The sequence below is a fragment of the Lagenorhynchus albirostris genome, chromosome 6 (assembly GCF_949774975.1).
Source record: "Lagenorhynchus albirostris chromosome 6, mLagAlb1.1, whole genome shotgun sequence".
Taxonomy (NCBI): domain Eukaryota; kingdom Metazoa; phylum Chordata; class Mammalia; order Artiodactyla; family Delphinidae; genus Lagenorhynchus; species Lagenorhynchus albirostris.
Window position 1 is genome coordinate 69,306,992 of NC_083100.1, and position 17,039 is coordinate 69,324,030.

The following is a 17,039-nucleotide window of genomic DNA, read 5'->3' on the forward strand; positions in this document are numbered from 1 at the left end:
TTTTCTAGTTATTATTTATTTTCTGTCTTCCCACTCCCATTAGAATGTCAGACCCATAAAAGTAGGAACTTTGTTTAGTTTTATAAACTGCTCTTAGAGCAACACTGGTCACATAGTAGGTTCTTTTTTTTTTAAAAAAAAGATTTACTTAGTTAATTTATTTTTTGGCTGCTTTGGGTCTTCGTTGCTGTGCGCGGGCTTTCTCTAGTTGCAGTGAGCGGGGACTACTCTTCGTTGGCAGTGCGAGGGCTTCTCATTGCGGTGGCTTCTCTTGCTGTGGAGCACGGGCTCTAGGTGCGCAGGCTTCAGTAGTTGTGGCACACAGGCTCAGTAGTTGTGGCACATGGGCTTAGGCTTAGTTGCTCCGCGGCATGTGGGATCTTCCCGGACCAGGGCTCGAACCCATGTCTCCTGCATTGGCAGGCGGATTCTTAAGTGCCACCAGGGAAGCCCCACATAGTAGGTTCTTAATAACAATTTTTTAAGTGATTGAATGAATGATATAATCTAAATACCAAACATTTAAACTTCCACTTTTGACCCTCTTTCACCAGGACAGCAATTCTGTGGTGTTAAGAAGATGTCATTATTTCCCCATATTTAATAAGCAACCCCTTTTTATTCCCCAATGTTTGAAACTAAAGGACGGACGGATGAGTAACAGGGGACAGAATATTTTTTGGTTTGTTTGTTCTTGCTTTAACATACTGAATAAAACCTGCCAGCACCTGAGGGGGTGAGGGGGACTTTAATAGCCCTAACAGATATCTTTGTAGACACATAACTAAAATTGATAATTTGAATACTTCTGTAGAAATGTCTAATGTGGTTATCTTCTACCTACAAGATAAACTCTCCAAAGTAAATAAAGATATGGTAATATTTTATGAAGAAACAGCAAAGAATAGCATAAATCAGGCTCACCTGCAAGGCCAAGGTTCTATTTCACTTCAACAACTTTCACTGTGTGTTTGACATTAAGCCAGCTGCCGGGTCAAGGCAAATAAAATTCCCATTCAGGGGGAAAATCAGCAAGGGCCTACTATTTGTAGAGTATTGTATTGGTCCTGTGTAAATATGTCCTTTCTTCAAGCAGCTTACAATCCTTGGGGAAGAAAAAAGGCTTAGCTACATAATATAATTAGCAAATAATATAAGACGACAGCTATAAAGTACTCAATTGGGTATTTTCTATGCCTCCGGTAAATACAAAGATTCTGTGTTTCACTTATCCAGTCCCAAACTCCACCAAGCTTCCCTGGCCTATCCAAACTTCATTGAATGTGCATTGCTAGCAGATTCCTTTTCCTAAATATATCTTTTTGACAGCCTAAATGACCCCTTCCTCCTCCATATAATTCTGGACCATGAGGTTCTCATTATGAAGCAGATAAACTACCACCCACAGTCACCCAGGGTTGCAGAACACCTGAATGAGTAGCCACGTGAAGGACTCACATTTATGTGGCTTCTGTACTGAACCAAAGCTGCCACTTCTTAGTGTGGGTGTCTCTTCCCTCATGACATAGACAAATGTTGATGTTTACTACAAGTTGGTACATTAGTTGCTAATTAAGTTCCTAGCTGCTTCAGCCAAAACTTGCTGTATTGAATCCAAGAAAAGAATGGCAGCTACATCAAAAATAAGTTGTTGGGGATTTTGTTTTGTTTTATTAAAGGAAAGTTGTATATTAAAGAATATGGGGAACTTACATACTGGGTGATGGGAAACCCTCAGTCTTGGCTTCCTCCTAAGCTGAGTTGGTGGTTCAAGTCCTTCAGCATCTGTCACCAGGCCTTGGTCAAAGCCAAATAAATACTACTATCTATGCATGAGGCGATACAGTTAATTGCTTATCATTACTTGCTCGTTTGCATACCCACCCACAAATTCCCAAAGAGTTACTTCTTGGGGACCCACAGAAGGGCAGGTTTGTTCTGGAAAGGGTACAGCGGTCACTTCATCCTGGGGTTCTGGGCTTAACACATCTCTGAAAAGATGTCTTCTTAGCTTCATCTCTCTGCCTGTCCCCTGTAATCTGACCACTCAGGCGCGGCCAGGGGCTGCCTGCATTCACCAGCCAAGGCTAACACCTTGCTGCTGACATCAGGGTCTGTGGCAGTTTCTCTTCCCCTCTGGGCTGGGAAGCCCCCAGTCACGCGCTTGCACCCCCTCCACATCTTAGCTGACGAGGGGTGATGTGAGACGGCCCTGGGAAAGAAGTCTGAATTTTAAGGCCGAACCCTGCAAGGTAGACGAAATACCCGCTGGCATTGCTGGAGCGCTGCTGTCTTACTCGCTGGAAGAGAGAATTCCCTTTCTTTTTCTTTTTCCCACAGGGCCCTTGACCGAAGGACTGTGCATACCGGAACCGACCAAAGGGTAGCTCCTCCCAGACCAGACACTCCCCGCCCGGAGGATTACGTGTGGAAAGTCCTGAAGACGAGAATCGAAACAGAAACCGTAATCAGGCAAACTATAAAACTGCCTGGCGGAAAGCTGGCCCAGAAGCTTCCACCCCAGTGCGCAGACGAGGCGCACCGGTCCCCAGCCCCTGCGAGCGCCCGCCGCCGCCGCCGCCGCCGCGTCCTGCCTACCTGCCCGCCTGCCCAGGTGCGACCGCGCCCTCGCGCGCCCACCTGGGCGTCGTGCAGGCAACCCCGTCGTTGTCAGCAGCATCGCTGCAGACCCTGCCGCTCCAAAGCAGCGGGCCACACATCTCATCCGCTGAGCTGAGAACAGCAACTTGTCCGTCTATTGGGGAGAATCTTCTCCGACCTCTGAGAAGGAAAGATGTCGTCGGATGGGTATTCCGCAGACAAGAATTTCTGCTATCTCATTTCGTGTTTCAGGGCCCGAGTGAAAATGTACATCCAGGTGGAGCCAGTACTGGACTACCTGACCTTTCTACCTGCAGAGGTGAAAGAGCAGATTCAGAGGACGGCCGCCACCACCGGGAACATGCAGGCAGCTGATCTGCTTCTGAACACCTTGGAGAAGGGGGTCTGGCCCCTCGGCTGGACTAGGATGTTTGTGGACGCCCTCCGGCTAGCAGGCAACCCCTTAGCCGCCCGCTACGTGAACCCTGAGCTCACAGACTTGCCCTCTCCATCCTTTGAGAATGCTCACGATGAGTGTCTCCAATTGCTGAACCTCCTTCAGCCCACACTGGTGGACAAGCTTCTGGTTACAGATGTCTTGGATAGATGTGTGATGGAAGAGCTGTTGACAGTTGAAGACAGAAATCGGGTAGGTGTCAGTTCAAATGGAGCTGGACTTGTAGGCAGGTACAGGTATTGCAACTCGGGGTTGTTCCTCCATTTGCCCCATTCCAAATGTTCTTTGATATCTTTTGGTAAATTTGGATCCCTCCTTGAGAAGAGAATATCTAGGCTTTTAAAAACATAATTTTGAAAACGGCTACTTTTCTAATTCTTTCACTGAAATAAACTAAAGAGGAGTTAACTTTAGAATAATAATGTATGCTAATAGACAACATTTATTAAACACTTACTGTGTGCAATTAGTATCATTTGCAAAATGTATTATCAGAGTTCATGCTCGCAATAATCTATTGAGGTTTTTTTATGTTATTAACTGTGCCGTTTTACAGGTGAGAAGACTGAGGCAGTTTAAATAACTTGCCGAAGTTCTCCCAGGAAGACATTAGCAGAGCTAGGGATTTAGTTCCTGATGGTGTGAAATTTTATGTCTTATTTTATAAAGTCCCATAGAACAGGGATCAGCAAACCATGATCCATGGACTAAATCCAGCCCGAAAGCTAAGAATGGTGTTTAAATTTGTAAATTTTCAGTTCATAAAGAAAGTTTTCTTGGAACACAGCCAGTGCTGATTCATTTACATGCTATGATTGCTCTTGCGCTTTAAGAGCATTTGTACAGAGACGTATAGCCCACAAAGCCTAAAATATTTATTATCTGGGCTTTAAACAAAACATTTGCCCATCTCTGGCCTATATTATGCACTATACCATTTAATTTTGGTCCAAATGGGGAAACTACATAGTACACACACACAGACACACACACTTTTTTTTTTCTTTACTCAAAGTTTCAACTCTCTGGGAATCAAAAATTGGAGATAATTAACTGAAAAAATATGTTGCTAGTTGCAGTTTTTCATATTAATAAAAGAATAGTGGACTTTTTACGTGGCATTTTGACAGGATGGATTTTACAGGTGACTTTACACTTAATGTTTTATTGTTCATTGTTTTTCAATGAGCGAGGATGTCCTGTGGAGTATAGAAATGCTTACCTATTTAAATCTGACTTACTCAGGGTGTGCGTCAAAAGTCTTATTTTGAAAGGCATGTAGGCAAATAAACCCATTTTGAGGGTCAAAGTCTAACATGCTATGATTTTTGACACTTTCTTTCTCTCTTTCTTTTTAATTCATCAACTGTTTGTATCCTTGTTACAAAGTTCTGGGCACGGGACTCATATCAGCCTATGATGTGACTTGGTCTTTAGTGACTAAAGTTAATACTCCTTCGTCCACTTGACAGCCATAGGGCCTGTCCAAAGACCCAAGCATGCTTCTAATTCTGAGGACTGGTTTTCCCAACTAGTAAATTACATTACACTGTTGTCGGTAACGTTTATGTAGTTTTGTGTATTGAGAACCAGCTAGAACGCATTATAGTAGTCCAGCTGGATATGACAAATGTGTACATCACTGTGGCAGAAACTTAATTTGGAAGACAGTATGCAGCCTTCAAGCCAGCTGGAGATGGAAGATGGCATTTCCAGCCACAGTAGCTGTTAGGAAGTCCAGAAGCAACAGAGTCCAGTAACACCACAAAGCTGTTTATGTTTAGTGGGTACGATGTCCCGATTGCCAGCGAAACAGCACTTCTCCTTATTTACTCTAAATATGTCTGCCTATCAGCATCACTTTTGTCTTGCCTGGATTGAATTTCTGCCAGCTAGTTTTTATCCAAGTTCTTGATTCTGGCAAGCTTGGAGGCAGCTAGCAGGAATGCAAGGGATTTGACACAAAGAAGATACAGAGTAAAGGGACATTTGTGTAGTGGTAGCAGTTAAGGCCAAAGCAACCCAAATTCTCCCTCAGAGTCGTATTTCAAAGGAGGCCCTGAAAGCTAGAGGAGCTATGTATCTGAGGCTTTCAAAGGAGCAATAGTGTCTGCGTGAAACTTTGGAATAGTTTTTGTACATGTCATTTTCCAGGTACCATCAGTCTCAAAAGGAATCAATGGCGGACGATGGAAAGGCACCACTGGGTTTAGAAGAATCCCCAGCATGTTGATATGGGGTCCTTGAGGAATGTTTATCGTATAACAGCAAAGGGTAGTGGGGAAAGCATGGGAATTTGGAATGGCAAGACCTGGATTTGAGATCTATCTCTGTTTCTTACCATCTGCGTTACTTTGGACTACATTATTTGTTTACTGATCCTAAGTGTACCCATGAAAATGGACATAATAATAATTTCCTCTCTCATTCACAGTATTTTATTGAACATGAGTGAGAAATAGTGTTTATGAAAAGGCTTTATAAATAAGAAAGAGCTGTTTGCTTATGATGGTGACTTCTATTATTTATTTGGTCACATTTCCTTGTGAATTTAAAGTTTCAGGGATTTAGGTAAATACCCCATGTTGAAATTGAGATCTGCCTCCTGAAGTCCCTGGATTAAACTGTGATTTGAGGGAGAAACAATGTTTTTCATCTAAGGATGAAACAGAACCCAGTTAGGACTAAGTATAATATTGGTGCTTAATAAGTGTTGATTGATTGGATTTATTTCCAAGAAATTGTCTGGAATAAGAAATGAAAACACTTGGAGTAATGAATTGCCTTGCCAGGCATTGGGGAATGGATGGGTGGATGATGAATATAAGATCTCTAAATCTGCTTTTTTGACACCTTAAAATAGCATTTAACTAAGAAATCAGAACTTCTAAAAAACATTTTATTTTAATGCTTTTCCTGTTTTCCGGTTGACACTTTCTACTTGGTCTTGGATTCTCACCTCCACCTCCCAATCCCTGTCCCTCTTACGTAAGCACTTCTAAAAACATGATTCTAGATTTAGTTTTGTGACCAGCAGGTACCCAAAGAAATTTATTTAATCGCCTGATTTTTCATTCATTCGGTTTAAATTTATGGAGCGGCACCTTGCATCAGACACCATGCTAGTGCTGAAATGATTGGAGAATAACACAAATACTGTCTGTGTTTTCATGGAGTTTACGATGCAGTGTTGATCAGTGTTCATTCTTCTAACAAATAATTAAAGAATGTCTAGTATATGTGAGGCACTATTGCAAACACTGAGGACTCAGCAATAAATACAAGAATCACTTTATAGATCATTATAATAGAACGCTCCCTAACAGCAAGGGGGTGTCCCTGTACTGGCCTGCTTCTATTTAGGATGCTAAGTGACATCGTAGCACATCCATGACTTAGACAGCCATGAACTGTGGATCAGGTAAACATTTCTATAGTGTTTTTTAAAAAAATTAATTAATTTGTTTATTCATTTATTTATTTTTGGCTGTGTTGGGTCTTCGTTGCTGTGCAGGCATTCTCTAGTTGCCTCAGGCGGGGCCCACTCTTCATTGTGGTGCGCGGGCATCTCACTGCAGTGGCTTCTCTTTTTGTTGCAGAGCAAGGGCTCTAGGTACGCCGGCTTCAGTAGTTGTGGCACACAAGCTCAGTAGCTGTGGCTCACGGGCTCTAGAGCCCAGGCTCAGTAGTTGTGGCACATGGGCTTAGTTGCTCCGCGGCACGTGGGATCTTCCTGGACCAGGGCTCGAACCCGTGTCCCCTGCATTGGCAGGCGGATTCTTAACCACTGCACCACCAGGGAAGCCCCTCCACACTGTCTTAATATCAATTTGAACAGATTAAGTAAGCTGCATGTTTCAGCCCTGCCCAGTTCAAAGCATCAAACATCTATAGTCCTAGAAGACACTCTGTACCTTTCATTTACACAGTAGAACCGCAGATAATATCACCAGTCCAACTAGAAACCCTCCAGTTCCATCTACATGAAGTTGAGTATTAGAGTTAATCTCCTTCTAGCTCATTGTAATGTCAGGTAAATTAGGATGGGTAAGAATTTTATTAGCAACAAAAAGTACAAATAAGAAATTAGTTATGTCATTGTGACAATACATAGTTATTCAGAAAGACATTAACTTTTGGAGGGAACTTGTTCTTTAAAAATTCTTTGTTTTTAACGTAAGAGTTTTGCTTCCTGATTTACTGGTACTGAGGGTTGAGCTCTGCTATATTAAAAGGTCACCATTATATTTAAATAGCTATCTACGGTTGTTCTGAGGGGGAAGAAAGCATTTTTATCTAACTTTACAGTTGTGTTGGCAAGCCAGTGCTTAAACGAAATATCTTTGGTTTCTCTACTGATTTCTGTTAGAAAAAACATAGATCAAAGAATTCAGGGAGCTTCCCCGGTGGCGCAGTGGTTGAGAGTTCGCCTGCCGATGCAGGGGACATGGGTTCGTGCCCCGGTCCGTGAAGATCCCACATGTCGCGGAGCGGCTGGGCCCGTGAGCCATGGCCGCTGAGCCCGCGCGTCCGGAGCCTGTGCTCCGCAACGGGAAAGGCCACAGCAGTGAGAGGTCCGCGTACCGCAAAAAAAAAAAAAAAAAAAAAAAAAAGAATTCAGGATATGAAAGCATTGAACTGTATTACCCACAAACTCATATTTATTTTACACTCTATAAATTAGTTAACAATGTATCCATAGACATTTTTAACTTCATATTCAGAGAATACATTCAGTGGGGAAGGAACATGAGTGGGAATCATTATATGTCCTGTTTCAGGCTCAAGTCTAAATATTCATTTCTCAAGAATTTCAGTAATCAAGTGTATATATTGGGATTTTTTTTTTTTTTTTTTTGAGGTACGCGGGCCTCTCACTGTTGTGGCCTCTCCCGTTGCGGAGCACAGGCTCCAGACGCGCAGGCTCAGCGGCCATGGCTCACGGGCCCAGCCGCTCCGCGGCATGTGGGATCTTCCCGGACCGGGGCACGAACCCGCGTCCCCTGCATGGGCAGGCAGACTCTCAACCACTGCGCCACCAGGGAAGCCCTATTGGGATCTTATATATAGGAGAACAGATTAAGTAAAAAACATTGTGTGATTGCTTTAAAGGGATTTGATGTACTTTCTAGCACCCAAACTAGGAAGATTTCTTAAAAATTCAGAATCTTGATGACCCTGCTAAAATTGCACGGGTATTATATATGTAGTTCCACATTCAAATAATAAAAATACTTGCAGGAAATAATGGCATAATGATTCTCAAATGCCCGAACTCAGTAAGGACAAAGCAAGCTTGACAAATACAATTCTACAGTAAAGATCGACTAACTGGTTAATAGTCAAAGAAAATTTAGTGGATATAATATGCTTAGGTTTTTAAGTATAAGTATTTATTACAGTGCTTCACTTGTTCATTTTAGAGAAATGCTTTCTGATTACTACTTTTGTGGAATGAGTTTAAAGCTGATAAAAGGCTGAGATAATTAAAAATGGAAATGGTTGAGTTAAAATAAGGTGCTCAAACCAGTCTCATTTAGCATCTTTAGAGACTACTGCTTAAATTAGCAGGTAATAAATAGAGATGTTACAAACATCAGAGAAGACAAAGAATTTCCATTAGAAAATTAACAAAATTAAAGAAAAGTAGGAAAGGAGCAAGAATCTGCTTAGAAATGCTGTGGGGGAGATGGACTGAAATCGCCTAAATTTTATTAAGTCAAGTAGTCATTTTAACCACTTCTTGTCAGAAAATGAACTTAAAATTGGAGACAATTACCAGCTATATTTACAGCTCAGTAAGGCAGTATTCAGCCTCTGAAGCCAATGCCTGGGATCTAATTCTACCTCTGCCATTTACTAGCTTTGTGGCCTTAGGGAGGTAACTGGGCTTCTCTGAGCCTTGGATTTCTGATCTGTAAAGTGGGTTAATATCGGTATCTTCTTCAGAGTTGTTGGGTTGATATATGCAAAACATGTATAATAACATTATCTATTAGCTGATGAAACGAACATATTCTTTGGGTAGAAATCATGTGGTATAATCTTGTACGAAGTAGTGTCTGCTGGTGAAATGTTTGTAAAGATAGATGCTTTTCCCAGTCATCATAATACTAAACACTGAATTTGTACCAGACATTGTTCCAAAAATGTGAATTCCTGAAATTAAATGGTTATTGTGTATATTTATAGGACTAGAAAATACACAAATTCGTAGGAAACAATTAATCTAGCTGAATAGTCCATATTATACATGTAGAAGATGGGCAAATGTTGAGAAAGACCTTTGAGAGTATGTAAGTTAGTACTTCTTACCTAAGCTGCTGATTAGAATCAAGAGGTGCTTTTGAAAAAAATTTCTGGTTTCCCCCCATGGACAAATCAGAATCTCTGGGGGTAGATTTCAGACATCAGTATTTTCTAAAGCTCCTCAGGTGATTCTAACATGCAGCTAGGATGGACAAATGCTGTAATTTTATTTCAGTTGCTTCATTTTACACATGTAGAAACTGAGGTCTGGAGAGGAAGTGGCTTGACTAATGGCCCAGCAAGTTGATGGTGTCCTGCCTAATTTATTTCTGGTCTAAATGTGATCTTTTCTCCAAATGTATGGTGCTGTATTAAGAACTGCGGAGATGCACTGTAATAAGGATTACACAAATGATTCACATTTAAAAAGATTTACTAGATTAATCTAAAGGAGAAATTAAATGAAGGTTAAAAATAGTAATGAATGGATATAGAAATGCTTCTGCCCAATACTTAAAAAAAGGAATATAGAAATAAATGTCTTATAATGTTAAGTAAATACAAATTTTTTAAAAAATATATTATAGCAGTAATAAATAATACAAATATTAAAGAATATAAATGTTTGATAGTAATTACTTATTCCATAGTGGTAATAGTGAAGAAAGAGAGGTCGGATAAGAAATGTTTGATTTCCTGTTTATAGACTCCATGAGTTGAAAAGATGTAGCAAGCCCTAGATATACAGAAAGAAATTGATGCAAATAGACATAACATGGCTAGAAATTAAAGACGCCTTCTTTTGCACCCCTTATTCAGAATGGCGGAGGTAAAATATGTTTCCTAAGTGTCAGCTTTGAATATCTCAATAGCTTAAAAAAATAGTGTATATTTAAAAGGGGGATTGGCCCAGGGATTTTTTTCCCCCTAGAATCCAAAATTTCTGTAAGCGGTATTGCTGTTTTCTTTAGTATTTGAATATGAGCCTTTATACATATGCTTAATTGTGCAATTTTTCTAAAGGCTAGTTCCTGTTTAAATTTATTCATAAGGTAGTTGGACTTCTTTAATTCTACTTTTCTCTTAAAACAGGTTTCTGCTGCAGAAAATAATGGAAATGAAGCAGGGGTAAGAGAGCTACTGAAAAGGATCGTGCAGAAAGAAAACTGGTTTTCTACGTTTGTGACTGTGCTGAGGGAAACAGGAAACGATGCGCTTGCCCAGGAGTTAACAGGCACCGATTGCTATGAAAGCAATGCAGGTATTGCTAATTCCACAAAGGAAGGGTTTTTGCGTTTCGCCTAGTGACTGAGAGTTTAATGAAACCTGTAGACACAGTGCCAAATACTAGGGTATTTAGAATCAAAATTTCAAGCGATTTTGAGAGGTATGTTTTCTTCGTTTTACAAATGAGGAAACTGCTGCTTGGGAAAAGATGAACCTTCCAAAGACCACAGCACTCAGCAAGCTGGGCTGGAATATTGGCAGCTGACTCCTTGTCCAACATGTTTTCCATTTCCCATCTTATTTTGGAAACAAAGTGATTGTCTGAGATTTTTATCAAGATAATTTTAACATTGCCTAGACAAATAAATTGGAAGAAAATATTTTAGTGATTATTACAACTGCTGCATAGTCTTCTGGACATTTATATAAATTTTTAAGGAATTTATTAAACATTTGATAAAAGGTCTGTAATTGCTAACATATCACAGTGTTCCTTTCTGGGAGTTTTTAAAAGTATTCAATTATAATAATAAAAATAACATTCTAGAGCTCTTTTACATATATCATTTGTAAATCTAATATAATCTGCCATCTTATTTTTCTTTACAGAGTATGTTTCCTGTGCTTTTAAAAATATCATATGTAAGACAAATTGAAGTTTAATTGGGAATGAATGATTACCAACTTATAATTGGTATAATTTATTCACAATTATATATAAGTTAAATGATTATAATCATTTCAAGCTTACTTCACTTCTTTTATTCAGTCAGTCATTCAATCAACATGTAATGAGTTCCAGACACTGTTCTAGGTGCTGGGGATATGGATTTAAATGAGACAAAGTCCCCATTCCCATAAACCACACTTCCTAATGGAATAAAAAACACAGTGAACAATTTTCTAAGTTACTTATGCAAAAGAAAAACAGATAGTTACTAAATTATTAGAGTAAACAGCATATTATGATTTTATGCTGTATTATTTATGAAATAGCTTAATTTTGCTCAGTGGTTAGAAATACACACAATATATATACACATATATATCTGTGTGTATATATATCTAGTGTATATATACACATACACACAACGGTGTGTACGTATGTGTGTGTATATGTATATATAGCGAGAGAGACAAACATAAACACACACAAATATTTTTACTATGAAATATTGAAAAGCCCAGAAGAATTACAAAATAGTATTAATGGACCTGTGTGTAAATGAATCGTGGGGAGTGAAGTGTAATCCATGTTTAGGGAAGGTCTTCTTGCTTCAGCCCAAAGCAAATGCTGTATGGTGTCATATGTTTGGGATGGCCACAAAGTGAAAAGCTCAAGAGGCTCCCCTTTTTGAGATTATCTAGGGATTTGAGGGGGATTTATTCAGCCAAATGTGGTTAATCCAGCTTTCAAAAGCCAAGCAGTAATTCCATGATCTGTCCACTAGCAGGTCCCCCAGTTTCTACTGTCATTGTTTCTATTTCCACAGCAAAGTGTAACTGTATTTAAAAAAAAATCCCTCTCAGTAGAAGCACCTTGATTTTGCTTCAGTTCTCTGGAATGGGCTCAGTGGTGCCACTTGCTTGCAACATCAAGATTATGGGTTCTTTTGCATTTATATATTATGGCCCAGCTATTATTTCCACAATGTAACTCTATTGCCAGTTTGCTAATTCTAAAGGGACTTCAGGCCAAACTTACATACAATAATGGGGCCAAATTTCTCCTACATACCTCAAGGATGAGCTGGACTCCAGTGCAGATCACACCCTCTCATGATGAGTTCCCTTTCAAGACCTCGTGGGACCATTTCCATCCATGACAAACACCCTAGGACTTGAACTTCAAAGGGAAATGACTGCAGTCTCAATTTTTTTGTTCCCTGGGAAATTTTGGCCTCAGTGTATCGAGGGATATTAGAAAGAGCAGCCTTGCAGATCACAAAAGACCTTATTATATCCATCCCCCAAAGTAGAGGGTACTTACCCATTTTACGGTTGTGTACTAGTTTAGGAAAAAGTCTAAAAGATCAACTCTAAGAGTCTTCTAGCTTCTCCTGACATAGACAACGTCTCGCCATATTTCTGTCTTTTTTTTGTTGGGGGGGAGCGGAGCAACAAGTTACATACAACATATTTCTTTCTAAGATATTTTTAAGTTCCACTTTACAAGGTGCCTTGTTGGAAGCTAATGCGGTTTTTCAAATTCTAATGCTTTGAACGATAGCAATCCTAGGTAAAGTATATATACACATAATACCTGTATAATAACACGCCTCATCATATACCTCATCTAATATTCACATGCCTTCCTCTTTACTTTCCTTATAATATGCCATAACTTCGTATTATGATTAAGTCTTTACATGTCTGTTTCAGAATGGCTTGGGGACTAGTTTATCCAAACTCTCCTAGCCTGTGCACATAATGTCGGCTGGCCAAGGCCAAACACTTTATAAAAGGGATAAAGGCCTCCTGAAAAGAAAAAAGTGGCACCAATTATCCATCATCCTTTTCGCCCTCCCTGGTCCCCTGACAGGATCCTCTTACATTTGGGGCTTTTCCTTCTTTCAACCAAAGTGGGTGATGATGGCTATTACCCCAGATATGTGGGCTCTTACAAAGACAGGGAGCCCAGTAGAAAGGGATTTCTAAGCTTCTTTTGAAGGTTGGATGGAAGATGCAATCCCCTTCTGGAACTCAGCATCCTTACACTCTCACTACCCCTACCAGCAGTCAGGGTGCTTCTGACCAACTCATTCCAAATAAGTAGGGCTTACTTCTCATGTCCTCCACTGAAAATCCAATCAGGGGAGTCAGGAATTTAAATATTGTTTGCTAACCTGTACATATTATTAAGGGAATCTAACCATTTTTCTAGCAGGTCTTGATGCCCAGAACAAAGTTAGCTGTCATTATTCAAAGTTAGCTGTGGTAGGAGCTGCTGTGGATGGAATCGAGCCCCCCTGCCACCAAATTCATATATTGAAGCCTTAACCCCCAATGTTGACTGTATCTGGAGCTAGGTCTTTAGGAGGTAATTAAGGTTAAATGAGATCCAAAGGTTGGGTCCCAATCTGATAGGACTGAGGCCTTATACGAAGAGGAAGAGAGATGTCTGTCTCTTTCTCTCTCCCCACCATGTGAGTTCACAGCGAGAAGGTGACATTCTGCAACCTCAGGAACATGCTCTCACCAGACTCCAACCTGCTGGTACATTGACCGTGGACTTCCTATTTCTAGAACCGTGAGAAAATACTTTTCTGTGACTTAAGTCACTCAATCTATGGTACTTTATCATGTTGGCCCATGCTGACTAACACAGGGGCCTGGGCTCTGGATCCTGACACTTAATGAGTCCTGGCTCCTTCATGTCCCTGGATGTGTGACTTTCACCGGGTACTTGCCCTCTCTGTGCCTCAGTTTACTCCTCTGTGACATAATATTACTGATTACCCAGGATTATTTTGAGGGTTAAAAGATTTAACATTTGTAAAGCACAAAATAAATTGACTATTATTATTATAAACCCCAAACATACTTAATAGGTACCTACAAATATTATAAAATCATCCTGTCTAAAGACAAACTCCAAAGTCAGAACAGTTTTCTTCAGGAAATTCTCCATACACAGCACACATTTTCTCTTTATTCTTTAAGATGGGTTAATCGAAAATGATACTTTAAGAAATTTTCTTTATGGCATCAGTCTCTGACACATTGTACTTCAGAAGGGCAGAAACTCTTGCCTTTCTTTGTAACTTTCTTTCAAAAGTCTTAAGAAAACACTCAATACATGTTGGCTGAAGAGAAAAAAAGGTCAGGTGGAAGAAATGGTGGGAAGGAGAAAGGAAGGATTCAGAATATTTCATTAAATTTCTAAAAAAAATCTCCAGAAATTCAGAATACATGAATGTAGGCTGACATTAAAGCATATGTACATCTCGTGTAGAACACGCAGTGAGAGAACAAAAAGGCTAGAGCACAAGCTGAAGAAAACTACCATCAAGTTTGCATTTTCATTAATGCAGCCTTACGTGTGACTTTGTGTCACTGAACAAGGGGCTTACTTCCTAAAGTTGATGGTCAGATAGGAAATCGTCACACTTATGATTAGCATAATACTTATTATATTGGCTTTTTAGATAAAATTTAGTCATCACAAAAGAATTACTCACTGTGTTCATATAAAAAAATAAAAATACTTTGTCACAACATAAAAACATGTTCCAAGCCTTACAAAATGTCAAAGTATTGTAGTATATTTAGGCAGATCTCTACTAGGCACCCCAGTTGGTTTTCAAAATAAAAATAACAGCTCTTTATATTGTATAAAAACTTGCATTGCAATACAATTTACATTCTGTTTAGAATTTCAAAGTATTTAAGTATATTCAGGTTAATCTCTATTAGGAACCCCTATTCTGTTTTCAAAATAACAATGACAGTTATTTATACTGTATAAAAACTTGCATGGCACTATTGTTTATATTCTAATACTTTTATTCACAGAGTCTGAGAATCTATCGCCAGAAGATGGTCCTGAGGTCAAAGAGCCCCTCCTTTTAGCCACAGATCAGCCCAGTCTGGAGGCCTGGGACATAGAGAATAATTCATTGGAACCGTCTTTTGCAGATTCTTCTGTAGCTTCAGGTACTTGGGACACACACATACTTTTACATGCACTAATTAACTACTTCTGGAAAAATCAGTTGCTGCATTGATGACATTAGGATTTATTAAACAGAGGGAGAAATTTGGGGCTTTGGGGTTTTGTGAGTATTTATGTTAAAATAATATTTCTGGAGGAGATTAAATGAAAATAATTGCTCTTTGTGTCTAAAAATGTTTTAAAACTAATGCAATATTAATATGTTATGAACATGAGCACAGTGGGTTCTAATTTTATTTTATAAGGTATCCATGGTCCTTGTCATGTGGTAAATATCATAAGCAAGTCCTGCATTTCATGATTTTCGAAGTACTTTCAAATATATGAATTAGTGGGTTTTTTTAAAAAAAGATTTATTTATTTACTTATCTATTTTGGCTGTACCGGGTCTTAGCTGTGGCACGTGAGATCTTCATTACAGCACGTGGGATCTTTTAGTTGTGGCATGCGACTTCTTAGTTGTGGCATGTGGGCTTCTTAGTTGCAACATGTGAACTCTTAGTTGCAGCATGCGGGATCTAGTTCCCCGACCAGAGATCGAACCCAGGCCCCTGCATTGAGAGCATGGAGTCTTACTCACTGGACCACCAGGGTAGTCCCCATGAATTAGTTTGACTCATTCAAATTTCTGAGAATTAAATGAGGCCGTTACGTTTTCCCCTTTTTACAGACTGGCGTGTCACAGAGAGGTTCAACTGGGTTATAGAGATCAAAACCAAGGCTTTAGAAAAGAAGATGAATGAGTGCTAAACAGGAGTTGGTTTGAATTTCAGTAACTAATTGGTGTGGGTACTAGATCCACCATGTCCGCCTTTTAGATATGAAACAGCCCTGGAAGAATCAAACTAATTTAATTATTTCCCCTCCCTAATTTGCTCATAATAGGAGAATCCTTCTCTCCTTCCCTCTGTCCCCCAAATGGCCACATTCATTTTTCACTAGAAATAGTCAGGTTGAAGTCTGGTGTGCTGGTAAATGTTTACCAAGTGGCTCTCGGAGGAAAAGAAAAAAGCCCTGATTTGTAGCATATGCCAATCTTCATGGTGTAAATACTCCCACTAAGGCTACTTTCAAGTGCCCACATAATGTCACCGAACACTAAGTCAGGAAGAGATGTGCAGTAGCGCACCACTATTTGCCATTTCCATTATACGGAAACAATAGGCTTAAATAGCCTCAACATCATTGATGATTGTAAAATCTAGTAAAATGATTAGAAATTGATGAGTTTTAAGTATTCCTTACCTTTGTTTTAATATAATTTTTTTAGTAAGTCCATATAATTTAATTTTTAAAATTGCCTGTGCTTAACATTAACAACTGGCTCATGAAATTCTAGAAAATTTAACAATTGTTCTTGTGCTGTATGAGCTGACTCCATCACACTATTACAAAGTATACTATTTTCGACTCAGAAAAGTAATATAGCTACATTGCAGGAGATTTGGAAAACATAGAATCCTACAAAGAAAAAGTCGCGCACACTTTTACAGTAAGATATATTACTCTTCACATTTGGGTATCCCGTTTTGTTTACATACCTGGATGTTTATATATAATGGCATTTCTCCTGAATTCATTAGATGTTCTTCTACAGCATGGTTTTTAACAATTGAATAATAATTCTATCCATTGGATGCTTTGTGATTAATTAACCAACTGTTGAACATGTAGGATGTTTCCAAATTTCTACATCATGAATAATGCTGCATAACTCTCTTCATATTTATGTCTCAGTTTAATTCTTTTTAAATTTATTTTTAAAATTTATTTTATTGAAGTATAGTTGATTTACAATGTTGTGTTAACTTCTGCTGTACAGCAAAGTAA

At 39.3% G+C, this 17,039-nt stretch overlaps 1 protein-coding gene across 2 annotated transcripts in view; it reads left to right on the forward strand.

Annotated features, from left to right (window-relative positions):
- The first annotated feature begins 2,481 nt into the window (after window positions 1–2,481).
- The window catches only part of IFIH1 (interferon induced with helicase C domain 1), a 56,008-nt gene continuing 41,450 nt past the window's right edge, over window positions 2,482–17,039 (forward strand). The window contains exons 1-3 of one of the 2 annotated variants that reach the window (XM_060152767.1): window positions 2,482–3,250; window positions 10,400–10,568; window positions 15,050–15,190. In XM_060152767.1, the coding sequence (XP_060008750.1) occupies window positions 2,795–3,250; window positions 10,400–10,568; window positions 15,050–15,190 (766 nt within the window). In that variant the 5' untranslated portion in view covers window positions 2,482–2,794. The remainder of the gene's footprint in view (window positions 3,251–10,399; window positions 10,569–15,049; window positions 15,191–17,039) is intronic. The other variant, XM_060152766.1, reaches the window with a different exon arrangement.